This window comes from Rhyacophila brunnea, unplaced genomic scaffold, assembly GCF_057557595.1.
Source record: "Rhyacophila brunnea isolate RB1 unplaced genomic scaffold, BYU_Rbru_1.0 scaffold_20, whole genome shotgun sequence".
In the NCBI taxonomy this organism is placed as follows: Eukaryota; Metazoa; Arthropoda; class Insecta; order Trichoptera; family Rhyacophilidae; genus Rhyacophila; species Rhyacophila brunnea.
This window is the reverse complement of record NW_028232860.1, coordinates 17033686-17058683: the sequence shown is the minus strand read 5'-3', so window position 1 is coordinate 17058683 and position 24998 is coordinate 17033686. Positions and strand designations below refer to the sequence as shown.

The following is a 24998-nucleotide window of genomic DNA, read 5'->3' as shown; positions in this document are numbered from 1 at the left end:
ATAAGGTTTCGATTTATGGTCCAAATTCTTTGATATCATAGTCTCGATTTTCTTTGACGCAAATGAGGCAACCGATTTGTCATAAAATTTAAAAGGGGGTCTCCAAACAGATTATTAAATTATTCCAAAATTTATAAAATATCCGTATTTCTCACAAATTGATGATATTATTTTTTGATATCATAGAACAAACGGTCGCGTAAAAGTAGTCGTAGGTCGTGCATTGCTAAGAGATAATAAATTAAAACAAAAATTTAGAATATGAGAAAATTGAGAATAACATGGTGGCCGCGCGGGTAAAGCGTTGGACTATAACGGCGTGGGTCCCAGGTTCGAATCCTGGGTCTGGCAAGTACACATATTGTTTTTCAATTTGTGTGTGAGTCAGGGTGTAGACCTAATAGGTTGAGCAAGTGGCTGACATCCATTTCTAGTAAAAAAACAAAATCTGTTAACACAAACCTATACTCTGTGGAGGTCCATATGATCCTACTAGGATCGGACATGGTCGAAGATATAATCTTTTATAATAGGTAGATTTCGTGACCGTAGAAGATTGTTATTTTTATCGTAGGGCGGCTTCAAAGCGGCCATTGCTTCTGGCCTCTATGTTACTAAATACTTAAAAAAATGAAGTAAGTAAGCATTGAATATTGCTTTTAGATTGTGGAATAAAATCGAAAAATTTTGACTAAGTAAATATTTAATAACATTGTGTTGAAATCACATTTATTTTGTTTGATATTTCAATGTCAGAATAATTGTGTCAACACTGTCAACACTCAGAGGAACCTTCTTATCAAGACCGCTGATATTATGTTGTGCAAACATTATATAAATTATAAACATTGTATGAGAAAACAATGATTTGCATTTTTGATGATAACAATGTGTCAAAATTTATGAACACTGGATTAATTCTTCTTAAAATATTACGATTTATTTTATTTATAATAATATTTAATCCAGAGCTCGAAATGGAAAACGTCAAACTGGAATACTAATTTAAAAATCATGAATGTAACAGTATATTAATTATTTGTAGGATATTAATTGTGAGATACCTGTATCATTTTATATGCATGTGTTATGCTTTTGTTACGTTTAGCGCCTATTTCCTGAACCACGTGTTCGACTTCCACGGCGAGATTTGGAATGTCGATTTTCAATTTCAGTAAAAATTGTGATAGGTTACATTTTAGTGATCATATTAATATTATATTTCCGTAAGCGTCAATAGCATAGAACAGATTAATAAATATAATACAGATAGGCTAAAAATACACTACATTATGAAACAGGGTTTTGTATGAGTGTCCTACGAAAACGAAACATACATTATAGAATTGCAATAGTGTGAGATAGAATCTTCAAATACACCAATATTGAATGAGCGTCAATGCATAAACCGATAGGAGTTGTCAGAACGAAGGACAAGCTTATAATGATGCATTTTTGATACGTGTCAACTATTATAATATTAAAACTACCCGAGATAGCCGCCGATAGCAACCTTGTGTATATAATAGATGCGCTGGGACCCACGAAATTATACGTCGATGCCGCTCGGCCATCATGGGCGTATAGTATTACACTGCGTAAGATATTTTAATCAAAGAATGGACAACGAAAGTATGTTAACTTATACGTTTACGATTCCAGTTTTTTTTTTAATTTCTATTGCTTTGAAATGGTTGTTTTATAGTAAGTACACACACACGTTCTTGCTCGATGGTTTTACGCTGATTCCAACATGTCTCAACGTGTATACCATCTGGCTCGATGGTTTTTTGTTCGACATCGAACAAATTGCGCTATCCGAAAAAGATTGACGGTCTGTAATTCTTGTGCGATGGAATTTGAGTGAAGGAGTGAGGACGCACCGGCAAGGCTAGTATCGCCTCGCTCTCACTCGTGGTCGAAGTCGTGGCGGTGCGACGGTAGCCTCACAGCGCCTTGTGTCAAGTTGCCCGACTGTGTGGACGCAACGACGAGCATGCTTCCAAGTCAACATGCTCGATCGAGCAAAACCGTCGAGCAAGAACGTGCGTGGGTACTAGGCTTTAGATTTTTAAAGGTACAGTGAGACTTTAGAGCAAATTGCTTTAGTCGTACGGGTATAATTTATTTTATGTGTATGACAGCAGTGTACGACAGGCGATGTAGAGGAGACACACGAATGGGTAGTTATGTCATAGTAAAATACCAGGTATTATGTTATATTAAAATAAATATTTGGACTATTCCATACACTATAGCTATATTTAAATAATAATAATCTATATGTATTAGATAGATGGCAGAATATAGTAATATAATAATTATAGTAGTAGTTATGGTATAGTTTACACAATTTACATAAACGTTGGGTTAAAAAAAGACATCTTGATATTGTTAAGAGCTTTTCGATTGATTTTTCCGGAATAAGTTGTAGGGAACTGGTCCAAAAAAGCAACCCCTCCTCGCAGATGTTTATAGTCGGACAAATTTTCTGTAAAAAACAACAAAAACAGATTTATCAAAATCGTTTTTTTTATTTATTTATGTTCATGTAGAGTCGAGGGTCCCAGGTTCGAATCCTGGGTCTGGCAAGTACACATATTGTTTTTCAATTTGTGTATGAGTCAGAGTATGGAAATAATAGGTTGAGCAAGTGGCTGACATACATTTCTCGTAAAAACAAAAATCTGTCAATACAAACCTCCACTATGTGGAGGTCCAAATGATCCTATTAGGATCGGACATGGCAGAAAGAATATTTGGAAGTTATATTATTAAAAAATGTTTTTTTTTATTATGAAAAATAGCTGTTCGCCGTTTGCCTAATTTTTTGAATCGTTATACATTTAAAAAAAAAGTGATTTTTGATAAATGGACTTTTCCTGCCCGCCCCCACGGCTTCAGAGATGCCCATTTTGCACTACTCCGCCGTGGGGTTACACTATTTATAAACAGAGACTAAATTAATATCTCGCTAAAGTTCATAGCACAAGACTGAACAACTTTAAACGTTATGACTGAATAAATAGTATTATAAATGACAGGCGTCTTCTCAGGTATTTTGGAATTATGTATGATCAATGATATTAGCCTACCTTTGACAGCATTCTGGACATCTTCGGCAGTTACATCCGATCCTGGCAATAATTGAACGAACGCAGCTGGGTGGAATCCATCAACTGGGTGTGATAAACCGACTACGCAGACGGTATATACTCCTGGAATCTTGGCTATCTCTTGCTCCAATTCTGCCGGAGGTACCTTTAATAATAATTAAAAAAAACTGTAATTTAGTTGTTGAGGAAGATAATTCGATTGTCATGAGTTTATACGTGGAATAAATCTTTTTGTTAATGAACATCAAATTCTGAGAGCAAAGAAAGTTTTTTATGGACTCGGAAGACTTCGACAATCTTGTCTCTTGTCTCCAATATTACTACTTCATATCCTTCATATCATATACTGAGTATGTAAACAATGAAATTACAAAAAATGTTGTCAAAAAACTCTCTTCTTTTAAAAGTGTAATGGGTATTTTTCGATGTTACCGTTCCGAATTCAAAACGCATCATTCTGATGTCACTTATTTTAAACAAGATTTAAAAAAAAAAAAAAAAAACAAAAGAACATTCCATCTGTCACTTTCATATAATTTACGTTTAAATGACATTTTTTATCGATAATTAGAAAGTGTAATTTTTAAGAGGATTTAAAAAATTGTTATCTATTTATTGCTATGAATTTAAAAACCTATCGATCGTAGATAGTGGTGTTATTGGATCAGCAGAATAATTTTTCTCCATCAGAATTTAAAAACTGTATTTTCTCTGTCGACATTGATACATACGAGATACGAGTATATTATGAATTGCTCATCTAAGAAAATTGCGTGTGAAATGGACAAGGTAAAAAAAAACAAATTATTTACAAATTCATTATTAATAAGTACTGATATAATATATCATATTATGATTATAAAATTCTTCTTTTACGTAGTATTAAAACCAAAATTGTATCCTACACCAATTCTATTTTTCACTATCAAGAAATGGTAAATTAATTATTCGATTTATGATCAATTTTCATTCAGTCTTTTACCGTATTACAGATAATCAATAAATTGTTGATCATCTATCAATATTGTGAGTGAATTCGTTGTGAAAAGTAAAGTGTTATGAATTATTTTTTAATAAATAAATACATATTATTTAATTTTTATGTAATATTAAACTAATGTTATTTATCACTACTAAAGAAAGGAATCCACATCACACCAAATTTATTTTGTTATCATAGGGAGAGGTATTCCAGGCAGCTAGTATCTCTCATACGTGCTGGATTGTGTTTTATTTTACCTGGTAATTGCGGAATTTAATCATTGCTTTGATGCGGTCTACCATGTAGAAATCTCCCTCTTCATCGTAATACAACAAATCTCCAGTTCTACACCAATCTCCGTCAAATATTTTTGCAGTTGCTTCAGGATTATTATAATAGCCCTGGAAGAATAAACGTTTTATAGTTTACACAAGTAACTTGGGAAGAGAAATACTAAAACATTTAAACGTCATTATTATAACCCAAAAGAAGTAAGCACTTTCTTTTTATAGTCAACACTGAATATAAATTATATTTAAGAATGTTGGGATCTATTTATAGGAAAAAAACAATCAGTTAAAATGTAGTTACAAGAAATAATTAGCATGAGTCATGAAGAGAACTCACCGGGAAAATAATGATGTAAGTTCGAATCCCATTCAGTCTATTTATAGGATTTTTTTTTTCTAAAATGTGTTTTAAAAAGTAATTATTTTCATTTCCAAGTTTTCCGACTATATCTATTCGCTTACCCCTAATATAAGGCGATTTTTATAAATATCTGTGTTTCGATGCAGAAAAATATATCGATTAATAACGACGTCATGTTTATTCATTTTCATCTACGCAACTAGATTTGAGACACGGAGATTTGTACCAACAGCGCTTCGCTCTACATTTGGGAAACGGTGGGTGGTTAATTGTTCACCTGATAAATCTTAATTTACTAAGGTTTAATTGCTTCAGCATAAAAAAATTGCCATTTAACGTATATAATTTGAACACAGTGGTGCCAACCGTACTATAATTATAGTACAATACTATAATTTTAATTCTGCGAAATATGTAAAATACTATAATTTTACGCCAAATATACCAAAATACTATAGTTTTAAAGGATTCAAGACGAAAAGTGTTCCTGTACTATATATTTTTTACGCCTTTGTACTATAATCAGCATAGAAAAATATGGCAACACTCTTTGAACACACTACACACAACAGTCAGATGTACCGTGCATAGAATTCTAGTAAATATAGTATTTGATTTCGTTTGAATTTCAATTGAAATTCATGTTCATTTTATATTGCGTACAAATAATATACTTAAATACAATACGGTATTTGTTAATTTGACTATTTTGACAGATACCATCAGGCGCTTTATTATTTTGACACTACTTGCCAACGACACCACGTATGATAGTTATATTAAGAGCATAACTTCAGTGAAACGGCAAATAATTTTCAACAATATGTGGGACGAAATTTCGGACTCATTGCCAATCGGAGAGCGATAGTCGAGCTGTGAGCACGTCAATTTGTTTTGTGATGGCGTCGGAGGAATATATTCTTAAATCGTGTAAAGATGACTAAAAAACGTTACACATCTACTCGAAAAAGAACACATGTCAATGAATATAATATTATTATTACTAATATAACAATAAACATAACATTACATGGACGCATGTTGAATTTTTATGACAAATTATGTTTTGTTCTGCAGGCGTCGTTTGTACAATCTGCGCGTCGCGTAGTCACGATCTTTTTAGACCATGCGTCAGCTGAAGTATAAGCCTTAACGTATCGGAGACATTTTTGCATCTCAGTATTAAAATAGTTTTGAATTAATTTTGTGCTGTGTGTGAAAATGAATAAAATATTAAATTCTTTATTAATCATATTTACGAAAATCAGATACACAATTGTAGAATCATTAGACACACTTTAACAGTGAATTTTATTCATGAAATATTATTATAATGTGTACATATCGATTAAATATTTTTTTTAATACGAATTTTGGCTAACAATGTAAAAACTACGATTTGATTGCCTAGTTAATACATTTTGGAAATCTTTTAGATAAAGAAGTTTTTATATCGTCTGACGTATTTCAATAAAAATGATATCTGGTACGTTCGTGTGTTTGAATTTAGATACAAAATATCACTTACTTTAAAAACAGCCCAAGGGGATTTAACCATCAGCTCACCGACTTTATTAGGGCCTAGTTCTGTTCTAGTTTCCGGATCAACAATCTTTAAAAAAAACATTATAATTATTTGGTTAACATTCTCTTGGAACAGGCGAACACAGAAGGGAGGAGGGTTCGGGTTTTTAGCAACCTGTATTTGTATTATTTTTTATTATAATACTTTCACAAGGGGGCATCCAATCCCGTCAGCGCCTCAGACCTCCAAGTACATTAAAGCACCGCTGTTTGAGAGTATTTTTCGTTGAAATGTTCTAATCATCAGTAGATGATGTGTATGTATTTTAAAAGATTTTTATTGCACTGACCTGCTTAAGACAGCCGAAAATAAATTTAAAAAATAGCTCGGTAGGTACCTAAAAAATTGTATAGAATTTGAGACTGAAAATGAGAGGGAGCGGCATTCTAAGTCTGCCTATGGGAGGCACTTGTATAGGGACGCCACTGCTAATAATGTAGTATTTATACATACGTATATAATAATATGTATACATCGAATTTACCTTCCATTGATACCACGGCCTAGGCTGCCCACATGAACCTCTTTTGTACTTAAAAGTAGAAGTAAAAATGCCTGTTTCTGTCGAACCGTAAAAACTTCCAACGTGCGTATTTACAACATATTTCTGTTTAAAAATAAATGAATATTATTAATATATTAAAAATAGACACACACATATAATAACAAAAATATATATATTTAAATTATAAATATTCTAGTAAATTACCAGGTGGCAGTGCCACCTGTCAATTCTTCGCGTGTGTCTTCTCCCTCTGCACTGTAACGTGTATGTTTTCTCTCAATTTACTCCTTTCATTCTAGTTTTTCAGATTTAAGTCATTATCTGTGAGATGCTGCAGCAGCCTGGCGGAGTCTTTGTAGATATTATATTCTCATGACTTTGCCGAGCACGCCACTAATTAATTGTTAATTTGTCAAGTGGCGGCGCTTAGCTGAAGGTTCTTCCTTCTTCCTCACTCTGTGTTTGGATAACACGATGATTTCTTATCTAAACGCCATTTCGTTGATTTAATACTTCTACTTCCATCTATCCACTCCCGAAATTTCTTAAATTTGAACTGAGCATGTTCTTACAGAAATTGACATTTTCAGACATATTATATAATTTTCAAAATCGTGTTTTCTATCCAACACCATACTACTTTATACTTTTCCGTAAATCTGTCACAAATCAATTAAAATATCATTTAATACTTTATATATTATATGTATCTATTTAATTAAAAAATATATTTTGGACGTAATAAATCAGAATTCACGACGTTCACAACATGATTGAGATAATATACTCGATATGCTATAGTACCTACTGCATTGTAAGCATCTGTCAAACATATCATTAGTTTTCTTTCACGGTCCGATTAATATAAACGATTCCTTTATTTTCGTGTCAGTTTATTTTTCAAATTTTCCCCATTTAATACCACTTTTCCCTGCCTCGCTCTCTCTTACAAATTCTCATTTTTTTGTCTCAGACATTACAGAAAAATTGAGACAAATATATCGATGGTAATTTGAAATCAATAATATCTTGCGTGTGTAAATGTATTATTTCCACAATTAATAATCAATTAATGAAGTCATCAGAATGGTCTGAATGTGTTAAACCTAAAATCTTTGCAAAATATTCCCTATTATTTTAAGGAACCACCCATTGACATACTAACCACCACAATATAATGTATAATAATAATATGCACATTTAATTATCAACTATTTCTTCGGTGCATAATGCGAATGACTGAAACGTTATTTTTATTTATTTTATTCTATCATTATATGCCATCGACTTTAAAATTACATTTTGAAAATTGCACATTTCAGGTTCAATTTTTTTGAAAATGTAAAATTATATCTAGGTCATTGGTTCCCAAAGTTGACTGGGCTCCGACCCATCTAACAAAAATTTCCAATCTTGGGACCCACCTATTAGCTGTCTTCCCTAGTGGCGAGTCGTGGAACTATTTAATACTGTCTTATTTGTTCTAATTGAAATAAAAAAAATATTTTTTATAAGTGTCACCAATATGAATGAAAAACTGTTGAAATAAGAAACACAACTTAAATAAAAAAAATTATTACTTAAATACCTACACCTGCAAGGTTTTTTTACAAAGTTATTTCAATGGGAAAGGATGTATTTGTTTCTTATTTTTCTTCATTACAGTTTTAGCATCAACTTCAACTTTAGTTACTTTTAATCGCAGTGTGTTTGATATATCCAATTTATTTCGGTATTTAGTCTTAATGTTAACCATAGCCGAAAATCCGACCCCACATAGATATGAGGTAGTAAAGAGGAGGAGGACTTTCATAGCTTCATCGAACAGGCAAGGATAATTATCAGCAACTGAGAGCCAGAATTTCGTTAACTGTTTACGATTGAAACTATTTTTCAGTGACGTATCTTCTGATAAATCAATGAGTTCTTCACTTGCTTTTGTTGACATACTAGTTGGTAAGTCGGCTTGAAATGGGTTACAAATCCAACGCAACGAATCAAACTTTTTCATCTCTTCCCCAAAATAGTCGTCAAAGTTATTTATAAACAGTGATAAATGACTGGAAATTTCAGACAGTATGTTCATCTTAGGCTGCATTTGGTTTTCAATAATAAAAGTATTATTTTTTTATTATTATTTTTTATAATTCATGTATACAGTGGCGAGGGCCTACTCAATATTTGCTCGTGACCCACTGGTGGGTCGCGACCCATAGTTTGGGAAACCATGATCTAGGTATATAAATAAGTCTTAAATAAAGACAGAGAAATGTGCATTATTTTTTCGGGTCCCCATGACATACCTCCTGTCAATCCAAATCACTCTTTCATCTTTGACACTGACCTACATCACTGAAATTTGGCCGCTTGGCCTATTGTAGTAGTAAATAATTAATATAAATAAAAATACCTGCATTTCTTCAACTTTTTCATACGTAGAACTGCTACCTCCATAAAAGAAGTTGTGGAAACATGAAAAATCGCAATCCTTAATTTTCGGACTCTTTAATATTTCTGCCATTATGGTAGGAGTTACAAACGTTGAATATGGCTGCAACATACGGGAAAAAAATAACTATTTTACTAAGTCTTGTTAATAAATAATTCCAGATACTCTCGTGGCGATGGTTTGAAGATCTGTACCGCCCCTAGGTCAGTGTTTCTTTTGTGGAACAAACATAAATAAAATGGTTATCGATCGGGTTAACCTTCTACAAGCAGCAAGAATACTTCAAAACCTAGCAGCACTGGACGAGTTAGTATATTATATGGAATCGACCATTAGTGAAAAAGGCGGATGTGAAGCATAGATACGAAGGCGCACACAGATTGCAAAGAATGCGATGACACGTTTAATTTCCAGAACAGAAACAGAGAGAAAAAATATGGACAACATTATCGCCGACGTTTTAAATACAGAAAATATGGAATCAATGTTTATATATTATAAAAAACCCCAATATTATTGATATATAAGAAAGAGGAAGGATAGCCAAAATCAAGATCTGTAATGGTTCTTTTTACAGAACGGAATTCATTTATCTCAAAAAAAATACCTTGTATTTATTGATGGCATCGATCGCTATCTCAGCTGTAAACGGAAGATGCGTTTGGATACGAGTGGTTCCAAGTATTGTAGAAATGAGACACATTAATATGCCAGATAACCAAACATATGAAGAAAATGTCAATAATGTGTCGTCCAAATTCAAAGAGTACTTTCCCAAAATCTTCCTGAAAAAAAAACTTTATTAATGATTATCCATCGAATTGATATTTATGTGGTAAAACATTACTATAATAGTAAGAAATAAACATAATATATTCCTTTACAGTTGGTAGCGTTTAGAACCCTTACAAACTAGACCAATTCGTTAATTCATTCCATGATTTTTATTTAAATTTACAAAGTTGGTTGTATTGCAATCAATAATTTGCACAAACAGATCGACGTACGTATATCGTACTGTTTCGTGTCATATTTTATGGAGGAATTTTTTCAAATATAGAGTTGTGGTTAACTTTCATTCATACGCCATGGAGGTTTACGGTAAAAAGTTTTGATATGTAGGGATACGTGCTATTGCTACGGAAGATTTACATGTGTTATATTTTATATTTTTAGGGATACGAGTGATGTGACGCATTCGCAGCATCTATAGACCGCCTGTCGTTGCATGCGACTAGACGACTATACATGTAGAATAAGCCTTAGGAAGTATAACCATACTTACGGTAGTAACAATGGAATCGCCAAATTTTGATGAGTCAGACAAACCCCCTTTGACATACCAGTCGTTCCACTTGACATAATTATAAAAGCGATGAATGTTTTTGTATCTAAATCAGTAACCCTATTGAAAAAAAATGAATATATTAGAGTCTAATATAATTAGACACGTTAACTGTAAATAATTGAAATATTATCATAGATAAGAGGAAGAATTCTGATGGTAAGTAATTTTGAAACATACCGAAATTTCGCTTCAGTTCCAGTTGGCTTCAGAAACTCTTCGAATGGCGTAAAAGAATCGTCTGGGACTTTACCAAATACCACAATTTCTGGTGAAATTTTCAATTCTGTTATTACTTTTTGAAACTTTAATGCTACTTCTGCGTCGCAAAAGATTATGTCTGGTTTAGCCAATTCGACGTTGAATTTTATTTCCACTGAAACATCATACCAACACAAATATGCACATACTCATGAACTTTTTTTCATTCTATTATAAATATACGCAAATTGACACACGTACATTTTGATTGTAACATTCTCTATTTAAAATGCATAATTTAGGTAACCTCAAAATTTAAGTAGATACATATTATTATAATAAAAATTCGGTTCTTGTCGGTTTACGGGGAGCCAGCGGCAAACAAATTTTGAACATAGCTGATGTACTAGAAGCCCAAACTTTTTCTGCCATGGAACACTGCGCAAACCCAGAAATTTTACACTTAGCTTATTTTCTAGGTTGGATTATTCCTACTAGTAAAATTTAAAAAAAAATGTTAATAAAACATATTGTTTATTTAGTAATTATTTTAAAATATAAAACTATAATATAATATAAACATAAAAATATTAATAGGTAAATAAAGCACTTGTGTAATGACTTTAATGATTTTGTGTCGTTGAATTGCATATCTTCTTGATATCAGGCACAATATTGGTAAGTTGCATTCTAATATCTGGTGTGGCGTCGAGCCTGTTTCTGCACATTGACTTCGTTGCAGCATGCGCACGCTGTGAGAGAAGATGGTCCTCCGCCTGTACCTAGATACTTGACATCATAAACATCAGTGGAGATATATCATCACTAGCCTTTCAATATGAAGTAGATTCTTTACTTATTTTAGTTTAACTTTTTTTACTTCTACTTAGTAGAAGATCTTTAAATATGTTGCATTGTATAAAACCTTTCCAAATTGTTGCGGAACACCTATTCAGGTTCGGCGGAACATAGTTTGGGAAATCTAGTAACTAGATTATTAATTGTTAGGTTAGGTTAGGTTTTCATTCTTGAATAATTCATGAATTTTGCCAAAATCGTTTATGAAAATTAGCGTGGTCCCGCCTGGCTTCCCGTAAACCGACATGTACCATTTTTTTATCATACACTAGTGCGATCTCTGCGCTGTGTGATGGCGAGAAATGCAGAACACGATGCTGGACATAAGAAAATGGCGCGGTCTTGTGCTTGGCTTAAGTTTAAGTTTTGAGACAGGAGTGTGACTCGATTAAGTACGTAGCACCGTTGGAAAATCATAATGTCAAAATACTACAAAGCTTTCAGTAGGCACATCGCTGATGAAAGATATCACTTACTGTGTGTCATGTTTACTGAAAGTGGCAGAACCGATGTTCCGATATAGAGTGAAGATATTACAGGAATCGTCAGATCGTTGTGATTGGTTCCGCATAGCATCAGGACATTTTCCAAACCAATTCCTCGAGAGGTTAAGGCTTGGGCGACTCTTATACTGCGCAGTCTTACAGATCCATGGCTCTCTGATTCTCCAGTAGTCATGTTTATCTAGAAATGTGGGATACAATTATCAAGAATAAACTGATTGATCAGGTAAAAGTATGCAAATTGAGAAAACAATGGCTGGCAAATCTTTGTATAAACAATGCCCATCCATGACCAAGGTTGGTTATATCTTCTCCGATAGTTTTTAAAGTGAGAAAGGGGCGAGACATAGGTACAGCTAAGACCTTCATATCGAAAGAAAGTGTGTCTATACTAAGGTAACGAAACTTTTATTATTGCAAATATGCAGTTTTTTTTTGGAAAATAATAACCTAATAGTATCTACTAAATTTATCTACGTAGTCATGACTATTTAATAAATTTTGAGGCTTACGACATTAATTTGGTACAAAAAGTTTTGACAATAGCATTATTTGGTGTAATCTCACCCCATTTTACGGTATACGTATATTTATTTCGTTATGCATTAAAAATAGTTCGTGTTGCCGATCACCTTGCGGGGTTGGTTGTTTTTGACTCGTCGACTCATAACAACGTCAATTAAATAACTTAAAAAACAGTGGATTATTAATCTATATAATGTAATTTTCCTTAATATACCTAATGCATATTGGTGAACAACAACAAAAGAATATTTTCACTACCAAGCAAATTTTTCTACGTGGATACTTGTAGGCAGTGGCGAAGGGTGGAGGTAGGCTATTAAGTACCTTTATAAATAGTGTACATTAAATCTAGTCAGTCGTACGTATATGTTTTCATTGAACTAAGCATACAAATTGCAGATGGTGTTGGTTAGTTTTTTGTTAAGTTTGTGTACACTATTTATGTCGTATCTTAAGAGCCTACATCCACCGTTCGCCACTTCCTGTACTAAGGTCAGCTTGTTTTGGAATATAATAAATAACTTTAAATTACATATGAAAAACGCATGTTTTCAGTGAACAGTTTCCAACTAAAATTATAAAATATTGTTAATTTAGTCAGCATTTATATAATATTGTCTTGAAAATATTCTTAAATAGACAGAAAGTGATGGCCCGCCGATGTATAGATGGAAAAATATTTCAGAACTAATACAGAATAAAATAGATATTGATTTAGTTTTCATTGCGATTCTGGGCATTACGTGATAAGGAAAAGAAAATCCTCAACATATTCAAGACGTGATGCTGGCGACGACTGCTGAAGGTGTCTTGGATGGAACACAAAACCAATGCTTCAATAAGAGTTGAGAATCAGCAGAAGATTGTCCTCTGTGTTCATGTATTGTATTATATGAGTATGTCATTATTCATTGCGGTCCGGAAACCCTTGGAAAGTTAATTGTTTTGGGCAGTGTGCTAAGTAGGAAGACTAGAGGGCGAAAGCAGATAATGTGGAGTAACCTGGTGAATAAATTCACTGGGAAACTAATGGCATCTACCACAAAGCTTATATAAGATAACATAATAGAGAGAGCTAATCCAGAAGTCAGCATTATCTATTAAATCATGAGGGTCACATAGAGGTGTGTTATTATTTATAATTGTTATGTATTATTATGTAGCTATTAAGGGAATATAGTTGATTTAATAAAAATAGGTACTTCACCTGATTAATTTTCTCTGAGTTTTTCTTCAAATTAATCAAAATTTGTCGACCCAAATGTGTGTCCATAGATTTAATGATTTCTCCGATTTCATCAAAGGATATTTTAGACATTTTGATACTGTTGGAAACACAGGTCTAGATTTTAAATAATATATTGGAACACTAAAAAGATTTTTTAAGAATTTAAAGGGACACTTTTCAATGTTTCAAGTCAATGTTTTATGTAAGAATAAACAAGCTGAAAGTTAGTAGCTAAATACTATCAACGATCACATGAGAAATTTGATTTTAGCAAACATTGTAAATCATATGTAGAAGTACACATGACGAAAGTTAAGATAGTTTCACGATATAGGTATTCGTAAATATAAGAAGATTTAGTATCCAGTGCTAGAAATGAAAAATTAAATTGCGAAAGGTTTCTATGCTGTAATGTTTTTTATTACAAACATATAGTTTTGTGTTATACATGTTAATCCAACATTTCTCATTTTGTATATTTAAAGAATCAGTAATCGTATTTGACATTAAATAAAAATAAATCGTTGTTTAATATATGGGTACACAAAATCAGTAACTGATCATTATCCAGGATTCGTGAGTAGGTACAACTTGAAAAAAGGTTTAACATTATTTTTAATAGATATTATGGTTTAGCGTATTCCTTTTATATGAGTTCCTTTTTTTTTACTTTTTTTTTTTGACCATGTCCGATCCTCATAAGATCATATTATGGGCCTCTTCAGAGTGGAGGTTTGTACTAACATTTTTTTTTGTCTTTACGAGAAGTTAGGAGGATGTTAGCCGCTTGCTCACCTATTAGGTCAATACTCTGACTCCAAAAACAAATTGAAATTCAATGTGTATTTGACAGACCCAGGATTAAAACCCGTGACCACGACGTTATAAGCTGACGCTTAAGCCGCACGGCCATAGTGGGCGTAGTTTACTGTCACAAAATAGTGTTTTTGTCCTGCTAATATTACACAAAAATCTTTCATAAGAGTTACGGTTAAACTACCGTTAAATTTTCGGGGATATCACACATGGAAAGCAGCATAGGACCGGGAGATATATAGAATACACGGAAAGCGGAAGGTATAGTTATCCAAAAGAAAAAACCAGATTAAAATATTCTTTTTTATTATTTTTTAAAAACACTAAACATTGTGGACATAACAAATCAAAATTCAAGATGTTCACAACATGAGATTTACATTATAATACATATTGGTACCTACCCTGATGAGAGAAAAGAAGAAAAAATAAAAATAAAATAAAACATAATATATTTACAATTTTATACAGTAAAATAAAATTTCGAAAACAAAATACACATCACGTGTCTGAAAATGTCTATGTGATTGGGGATCGCATTGACTAGTCTTGCAGCCTTCGCTAATGGTGCCTGATAGGCTTGGCACGAGGAAACGGTTCCTACCCAGAATACATCATGGCTGCGCTGCGACCACGTAGGTAATTGACAGGCGCATGTAAATTCAAATTTTTAAGGACCCGATTATTAAGGATAATTGGAAACAGTTCCCCGCGATAACAGGCGAAAATGTCTCAACAGCAGAAGTGATCTACGAGATTCAATATAATGAAAAGTAAGCATGCCTTGCAGAAAGGCAGTCGGAAAATAATCATTTGACGAATTATTGAAAGGAAAATAGTTATATATCTTAAAATAAAGACATCGAAGAAATTTCTTCTGAACGGGCTCTAAAATATCTCATAACCTCATAAGGACACCAGATAATCGACCCATATTCAAGAATACTACGCACTAACGAGACCTAGATTGTACGTATGACATTTGGATTCTTGAATGGTTTGGTTTGTCGCATGATGCACCCATAGAAGCTTACTCGCACGTAGAGGTGTAGAAGCTATATGCAAGTGAAAAGATAATGAAGCGTCAAAACTTATCCCAAGATCTTTCGACTCAGATTAATGCTTTAATGTACTTTCTGACATTATATAATATTATAATTAATCGGTATTCTTGACATAGAAAAAGTAATACAGAAACACGTGCCAGTATTAAATTCTAGTTTATTCTTTATTGACCAACTTTCAAGTGAACAGATTTTGTTGCAATATGTAACAGTCCAACTTATTGCAAATTGACGCTTATAATTTTAAATCATCTGCAAAAATTAAAACTTAGATTCCATGAAACAAAGACATAAGGCACTTATATTAAATTAATATTAATATTAAAATAAATATTACATAATATATTAACCTTACGCTATAGTTATATTTAAAGTAGTAAATACCTACATGTATTACATACATACGACTGACAGTATAGTAATATGTTATGTCGTTAGACACGCACAATACTCGGGTATAGACCCCCGCAGGAAAATAAAAATACAAATTGTTTAGGTGAGTGTAATATAAACTGCGTCTTCTTCTTCGTAAGAATCTCATGACTGAAGATCATGGCCGAGACGTTTCAGCAGCATTCTCAACGAGTTGACCACTCTCTTCTTGCCATTCTAAGACACGCAATGCCTGTCAGTAAAAGACCCGCGGCACTCATGAAAAATGGTGCAACTATCTAACTTTTACTTTAATATTCTGACGTGGCATGTCTAAAAGATAAGACAGCGCGGACGACACAAACGGACGCTAACGATCCTAATAATTATGAGCATGACACGTTTATTCGATAACCGTTGTGAATGCGACCAGTCGCAATAACTCGTAGGTGAACAAGCATAGTTATAGCTGTAAGTCGGATGTTCATCGCTAGATTCGAAGTGTGTAGTGTCTACATGTGAGGAATGTATCTGGAGATAAGTGGAGGCCAGTAGTTTAAGCGGAGTAAATGCGGAAGTTGATGGTACTTGCTAGATTTTGATGGTTCCACGAATAAACAGAATATCATAAAAACAGAACATGAAGAAAAATAACAGTGACCAAACAACACAGGGATAATTAGAACCTTTCAGGAAAAATATAACATTTAATATTGAAATTGTCGTATCTCTATATTTTGTATAGATTTTTAATCACACAGGTTTTCAATACGCCGTAAAAATCAAATTATATAATTTCTGCATGCCTAATCGCTCAGTGTTGCCGGCAAGCTAGACATTATCTCGTTTTAATCAATCTAATTTGTACAAAATGTTTAGGTCACTAGGTACAACGAAATAATGAGTTTAATAATTCTGTGGAGTTGTGCATGATTATCAAAATCAAGCAGATAAATTGAGATTTTTGCGCCGAATGGCTAACATGCAGTGATTATTATATACAAAATAATTACAAGTATATATTTCGTTTATAAACTCTATAACGTTTACAGAGTTTGTGGCCCTGGCTGTTCTGTTTTGTCACTGTTCTATTTTTTCATGTTCAGTTTTGTCACCGTTTTGTTTCTTTATGTTCTGTTTATTCATGTTCTTTTATATCATGTATATCATGTTCTATTTTATCCGGTTATCATTTTGTAAACCCCGTCTCTCCGGCCTTCTTAAAAAATCAAAAAGAATATATTATATTATGGATATTTTTTCGAAATGGCCCCCTCCCATATCATTTTTCTTGTGCGCATCTATTTATAGCAACAGTTATAAGTAGTTGTGCTATAATCTACTAATCTACACAAACATTGGGTTAAAGAATGTGTGCTTAATATCGTTAAGAGCTTTCCGGTTAATTTTTCCGGAATATGTTTCGGGAAACTCGGCCAAGAAAGCAACCCCTCCTCGAAGATGTTTATTCTCGGACAAGTTTTCTGTAAAAAAAAAAAAGATGTATCCAAATCGGTTAATTATAAAACTTAACATAATTCTGTTATTAATATAACCAAATGTAGATGGAAATTTTATGCTATATATCATTTCAAATCATTACTACGCTTTATATTTTTTTTTTGTAAAAATGGGTACAGGCAAAGCCGACTTACGTATAAGCCGAAGCATTTGCAAACTTGCAGACAACGAGTGGTCCTACCCATGGCCCCCACCTCCTGAAGCGGGCCCTCAGGCTAGTATCTTTGGCGGCCCCCCTACCTATCTCTAAGCATACAAGCGGTGTTATGCTCTATTCTAGAGTAGCATTTTCCAAATGGTGATCGAGGTAATATATAATTAAGGGTATTCAGTGTATTTTTAGTGATTTTTGTGTTTTTAATACATAAACTTGAATTAATAATGAGTTGTGAAGTATCGACATACAATAATCAAACATTTTATAGCACGACCACATGCTTTAAAATGTCACTATGAAATAGCGCTTTTTTTGCTATTAAATGAAATTTATGATATTTGTTTATTTCACTTATCTGGTCGACTCGCCACGCCGGGCCCTTCTTGAGCCCGGGCTACCAGGCCAGAGCCCTGTCAGCCCCCCCCCCCCCTTGTAGGGGCCATGGTCCTACCTCTCCTGCTGCTGTCCATGTGTAACATATCATTGTTCTTTATAGTGCTTATTTTTATTGATTTCGTTAAACACTGATTATTTTAATGTGTTTTGGAGACCTCGGAATTCATGTGATTTTGTGGTTCTGTCTTATTATTAATAATTGGAAGTGACAATCAAAGTATGTAAACTTCATCTGTGTATAATACCCATGGTCCCCACAAAGGGGAGCTGACAGGGCTCTAGCCTGGGGGCCCGGGCTCAAGAAGGGCCCGGCGTGGAGAGTCGAACAGATAAGTGATATAAACAGATATCACAAAATCTCTCTAATAGTAAAAAAAAGTCACCTGTGGCGCTATTTTTCTTCAATATTGTTATTATTTAAAATTATGTGGTTGTACGATACAATTTTTAATTGTGTATCGATACTCGACAACTCCATAATTCAAATGGATGTACCTATTAAAATATACAAAAAAAACACTAAATATATACACATTAATTTTACCGCATACACCATTTGGAAAACGCTCTGTAGAGTGTCACACTGCCTTTATCTTTAGCGATAGGTAGGGGGGCCCGCTTCAGGATGTGGGGGCCATGATAATATCTATCATAATACAGTAGGACGCTTACTAAATTGACAGTCAGTTCAAAACGACAATAACTAATAACTTATTTATACTCTTCAGTCTACATTATAAAATATCAAACTGCGCTTGTAAGTACGTTATAAATAGTATGATAAACGGAATAGATAATATTATTTTCAAGTTAGTAGGTACTTTGTTACAAATAATAATACTATTTTATCGTGTTACTTTTCCAAATGACACACCTTGTCACGCAGATTTGATTGTCAAACAAACATTCAAGAAATATTTAAACGAGTTAAATACCTATACTACATTTTCAGTCATCATAATCATTAAATGATAAATTTATTTGAGCAATAAATATTATTTTATGCGAAGCCGTTCGCTTACGTCAGTTTGAGGTTATGTTTATTTCGCAAATATTACTCAATTCATCATGATACACATTGTTTATATAAAATATGTTGAAAGTTATGTAATATAATCTAATTTTGAAATCAGAACATTCTTATGTAATGAAATTGAATTTGAAAGTATGTTCGTTCCTATTCATATTTTATAGGTAACGTTTTTCTTAGCTCGTATTCTTTATCCGGTGGTTGTTTGTCCGGTACAAATCTTGCAATCGATTTTTAACTAACTTCCCGACTAGATAGACATTTGAAACTTTTGGAATATATCAGAACACGATGCCAATGCATTTTTAAATACTTTTAGCCATCTTTAAGTAGAATTTAATTCATTTTCAGTTAATTCTGTATTGTATGAAAAGTTATTTCGATACCATTATTGGTTGCTAGGGGGTATTAGCAACTAAATTATTAATATATACGTGCGTTACTATGGAAATCAATATGAAATGACATTTCATTATTCAGTATTTCTATCAAGTACAAATTTTTTTGATCGTTTAAGCTAGTCAAGTCAAGTTTATATGATTCAACAGAAAATTTAAAAACGTTTTATATAAAAAGTTTTTTTTTATCTTGTAATTATTTACAATAAGTTTATGTGATTTTCTCAAACTCTGGGTGTTTATGATTGTTTCTCTTCTATTACTAATTACACTAAAATTTAACTACACTATGTTATTGGGCCTCGTTGCCTGTTATAGTTATAATTAGAATATAATATATGTATAATATATTTACAAAATATAAAATAGACAAAAAATCAATGAATGCGTCATGATTTTTGAGAGATCCAAGAATCCACGAATGTCCGGTAAATTAACCGTGAACATTTACCCAAATTACAGATGGCAGAATAGCATTGAGACCGGATGACACGCTATTCTTGGAACATTTTAGCGAGCGGTAATTATATTTTTTATTAGATTATTTTAATAACATTGGCTCACCTTTGACAGCATTTTCAATATCTTCGGCAGTAACAGCCGATCCTGGAATTAATTGAACGAATGCAGCTGGATGGAACCCATCATCGGGGTGTGGTAAACCGACTACGCAGACGGCATTGACTCCTGGAATATTGGATATCTCTTGCTCCAGTTCCGCCGGAGCTACCTTTAAATAATAATTAAGACAAATGAAAAATACAAACTATAGTTTAGTGTATATTAAATATAAAATAGATTTAAGAATTTTAAATTCTTGTTATGGAAAATACATCATTTTGAAATATCTCAAATCTTAAAATAAAGTTAGGTCAACTGGGAATCGAACCTCACTTATTATTTTCTATATTTCTAGATTTCTATATCCCCTGAGCTACTGATCTAGGTGCGAATTTAATCTCATACATACGGTCTCCAAGGTTAATTAGATTAGATCGATTTAATTACAAAGCGGCCGCTCTAGCTTGGCGAAGATTGTCACCCGGACAGTGAAAAGATCTGAGGTTCGATGCCTACTTGGCATAAGTATTTTTCAGGATTTCTCCTACTATGTATGTTTTCTAAGGTATTTAAAATTTACCTATGTAAGCATTTATAATTTAGTGGTTCGGGGAAAATTCTTTGGAGCGACGAATTGATGTATGAAATAACTCTTATGCAGGCGCTTCACTGATGGATGAGTCAAATGTCCGAAAAGTCGTGCGATTTGTCAATTCTCTGCTACTGACTAACAGACGATCAACGAACGAGTAATAAAGGCGAGCTTTGACAGTTGTGATAGTTAAATTTTATCGTTATACCTACCCTCAGAGTAATGATATAATAGAGAGCGCTTATTTTTTTAGCAAAATGAAGCCGTGTTTCTTGCGTATAACGCAAAGTAGAACCTCGATTTTATTATTATCAACTTAACTATGAAACATTATACCATCGTGTTGCTTCGCAGTATGGCTACCAAATTTAAACACAACATAGTTAACAATGTGTTCTACTAAAATGACTAAAAAAATTACCACTAACTTTATATTTATCACAAAAACAATACATTTCAGTGCTCACAGTTTTTAAATGAATATAATCAGTCTAATCCATTTTTACGGGCAACGTTTTGAAAAAACATTTAATTCAGCCGTAGAAATTCTATCTTACTCTAACGCATAGTGCGGAGATATAAGCGTGCCGAATGCTTACTCACTCGCACTTTTGGTTCGTTTTTGTTCAGGCCTTGTGCCTACTGAGTGCTCCTGGTATTTTGTGTTATATACCCACATGTAGATTTTCATAAAATAATTTTGAAGTGAAAAAAACACAAATTTTTCGTTATCTTTTGTATTAAATAATAAATAATTTCTAAATCTGTCACTTTCTAATATGTAATTTAATCAACTAATCAATAAAAAAAATATTTATTGTATGTTTTATTCAATCCTAATTATTGCGTATCATTGTCAGTTCGAACTCACGTAGTGGTTAACGGACAAATTCTGACAACTCTGCAAGTAAAATATCAAACATGTTTTAAATCCAACGAACCTGGTCTGCGGACTTAAAAGTCTGCAGATTTGGAGTGCTCTATGCGAAAAAAAGAATATTAATCATTTGACTTTCATGCCAATAGAGCAGGGATATAAGATGTCATAGTATAAATTATACTCTAATGGAAAATCTTGGTAGGAAAGAAAGTTTTCTGTGAACCATAAAAACTTTCAATTAAATCTCGTCTCCTGTCTCTAATATTAGGCAACTTATTTATGTTTTATTTTACCTGATAGTTGCGGTATTTAATCATTAATTTGATGCGGTCGACAAAGAATAAATCTCCCTCTTCATCATAATGCATCAAGTCTCCAGTTCGATACCAATCTCCATCAAGTGCTTCCGTGGTAGCTTTTGGATTGTTGTAATAGGTCTGGAAAAATAATAGTTGTTTTAGACAACAAAATATTATACACACCAATGCAAGTCGGTGGTGAAGGATGCCTATTGAAGGTAGGCAGACTGTGGCAGGTAACAGGACTTGAATTTATAATTTGTTCATCATCAGTATTTTACTGAACAAAAAATAGTACCAATATTTTACCATTTTTTCACATTTCACAAAAAAAGACAATTGGCATTAAAATAGACATTTAAAAAAGACAGCAATTTGATCGTGGACAAGAAATTTCGGTACAAGTCTGTTTACTGGAAGCCAGGCGGGAGCATCGTAATTTTCATAGCTGATTTCGCCAAAATTCATGAATTCAAGAATGATAACATAACCTAACAAATAAATCAGTGTATTAGCTATTTTCAAAAATTTTTTGCCGCTGGTTTTCATTAAATAAATAAGAACCGAAAATTCTTCCGTTTTAAATTTTTATTAAATTAAATTTTACTTATATCTCATTGTACCTTTTGTACATTTTACGGTTTGAGACAGATACCAGGATAAAAAAAAGTTCTTTTCGTTTGAAATATTTGAATCAAAATCCATATTTTTTTGTATTTAAACATAAATAAAGAGTGTTTACTTTGAAACGAGCCCAAGGGGATGTAATCATCAGCTCGCCAACTTCATTGGGGCCCAGTTCTTTTTTATTTTCCGGGTCAACAATCTTTAAAAAAACATTACAATTAATAATATAACATGTCTTTGAAAAAACTTGCTTTAATTGGAAAAAAATCTTATACATGTCGAATTTACGAGCTGTTTCCATGGTGCAGATAAAGTAGTGAAGAATAGTTAAATTACTAAATTCGATTATAAGTGCAATATATGGGCCAGACAATGAATTTTGTATGAAAAGATTTTTGTTCTTACGTGAAATGTATGCATTCACTGGGGCCAAGCACACATTAAAAAAAAGATTTCTAGACTTGGGAATTGAACTCGAAACCGAGAGCGGGCGTCATAGTGCAGACAACTAGATATTTTCTCCACCAGCTCCCGGGTTTCTTTGGTGTGTTGGTGGTGTATGTGTTTCTTTATTAAACACTACAATAGGCCGTGACGCCCAATAATAGTGGTAAAACTCCCAGGCTTGAGGAATTTACATATTAGAATATGTAAATATATTTTGACCTCATCTGGGAATCGAACCCAGATCTCCTGAATGGAAGGCCAGCGCCTTACGCACTGCACCACGAGAGCCGCCGTTACGTTCTCAAATCATGTGAATTATTCGTTGAATAAAAGAAATAGTTTATTAAATTATTAGCGAGTGCAAGTACGTTATAACTAAAAATTTTAATCTGGATATTGGTTACTAATTAAGTCATTTATTCATACCTACCTTGATTTAATAAACAAAAACCGATAGTCAATATTATTAACGCAATTTTATAAGCATTTCATATAAGAACTACTAGTTAAATTCGTCACAATTTAGTAGAATGTCCGTCGCTGAAAAGCATCTTGGCGCAAATCCAGCGGTTACAGGTTGAAGTACCGTGGGGTGTCGTATTAAAAAAAAATCGTGTGGGTTTACATGAGATGTTTCCAAATTACGTATGTTTTATAGCTCGTCTACATACGAGTATTGTGTCAAATCGGATTGAGTTTTGTTCGAATGTTTCTATTAGGATCGGTCTCGAGCTATTTTTTTAATATAAATAAATAAATAGTATTCACATTTATTCGAATACTCATATCTGATAAACCATTTTATAAAAAAAAATATGTTTTAAAAACATTTTAAAGCTAGAGTCGTTATGAAAAAATGCTAGATTTAATGTCATATGCCAGATGCGATTTTGCAAGTATGTAGACGAATACACAAAATTGCTAGATCATATAGGAATAATACTTGGGACTGACAATAATTCGAGGTTACCTTCCATTTGTACCACGGCCTAGGCTGTCCACACGAACCTCGTTTATACTTAGTTGTAGCAGAAAAAACGCCTGTTTCCGACATACCGTAATAAGTCCCAAGGTGGCCATGTACAATATATTTCTGTTAAAAATAAAATTCACCATTATCAAATGATATAACATATAGATCAAATGTGTTAAACCCATGGCCCCCAAAAAGAAGGGGGGTGACATGGCTTTAACCTGGAGGCCAGAGCTCAGGAAGGGCCCGGCGTCGCGAGTCGACAAGACAAGTGAAATAAACACACATCACAAATTCTCCCTAATTGTAAAAAATAGTCGCCTGCGGCACTATTTTTCTTCAATAATATTATTATTTAAAATTTTGTGGTTGTGCGATGCAAATTTTAATTGTTTATCAATATTCACCAACTCCATTATTCAAATGGATGTATTAAAATATGCAAAAAAAAACACATTAATTTTACCGCGAAAACGCTACCTAACACACTGCCTTTATCGTTAGCGATAGGTAGAGGGCCCGCCAAAGATCCTATCTTGGGGGTCCGCTTCAGGATATGGGGGCCATGGTTAAACCTTCTTACATACAAAGCCTTCTGTGGTTTCCGTATAAAAATCGTTGAAGGCAATTTAAGTTTGACGTAGGTGTCATTTTTGTACAGTAGAAACAACACCAAACTGCATAATATATTGACAGATTGTATGAAAAGTAATGCAGTATTCCCAGCGGCGATTTTATTTGACGCATATGGTGCAATTTATAGATTTAGAAGGGGCCTCGAAACAGTTCAAACTAGTCACTCAATTATTAAACCACAAATTGAAACTAACATCAAACAGATATGTACTTGTATATAAAAATAAACATTAATGTTATTATGACGTGCAAACACCGTTATCTTCAGTTATGACAATTGG

The 24998-nt window shown here is 33.1% G+C and overlaps 1 protein-coding gene across 1 annotated transcript in view; it reads right to left on the bottom strand.

The window, feature by feature from the left end:
• Positions 1-2234: 2234 nt before the first annotated feature.
• The window catches only part of LOC147071286 (uncharacterized), a 32250-nt gene continuing 9486 nt past the window's right edge, over positions 2235-24998 (bottom strand). Inside the window, exons 7-22 of the mRNA XM_085948563.1 lie at positions 24079-24201; positions 22777-22860; positions 22029-22172; positions 20267-20432; positions 17554-17684; positions 13928-14062; positions 12169-12376; positions 10814-11009; positions 10574-10693; positions 9896-10073; positions 9250-9390; positions 6819-6941; positions 6278-6361; positions 4356-4499; positions 3096-3261; positions 2235-2491 (exon numbers count right to left, since the gene is read on the bottom strand). Of these exons, the coding sequence (XP_085804689.1) occupies positions 2355-2491; positions 3096-3261; positions 4356-4499; positions 6278-6361; positions 6819-6941; positions 9250-9390; positions 9896-10073; positions 10574-10693; positions 10814-11009; positions 12169-12376; positions 13928-14062; positions 17554-17684; positions 20267-20432; positions 22029-22172; positions 22777-22860; positions 24079-24201 (2280 nt within the window). The 3' untranslated portion in view covers positions 2235-2354. The remainder of the gene's footprint in view (positions 2492-3095; positions 3262-4355; positions 4500-6277; positions 6362-6818; positions 6942-9249; positions 9391-9895; positions 10074-10573; positions 10694-10813; positions 11010-12168; positions 12377-13927; positions 14063-17553; positions 17685-20266; positions 20433-22028; positions 22173-22776; positions 22861-24078; positions 24202-24998) is intronic.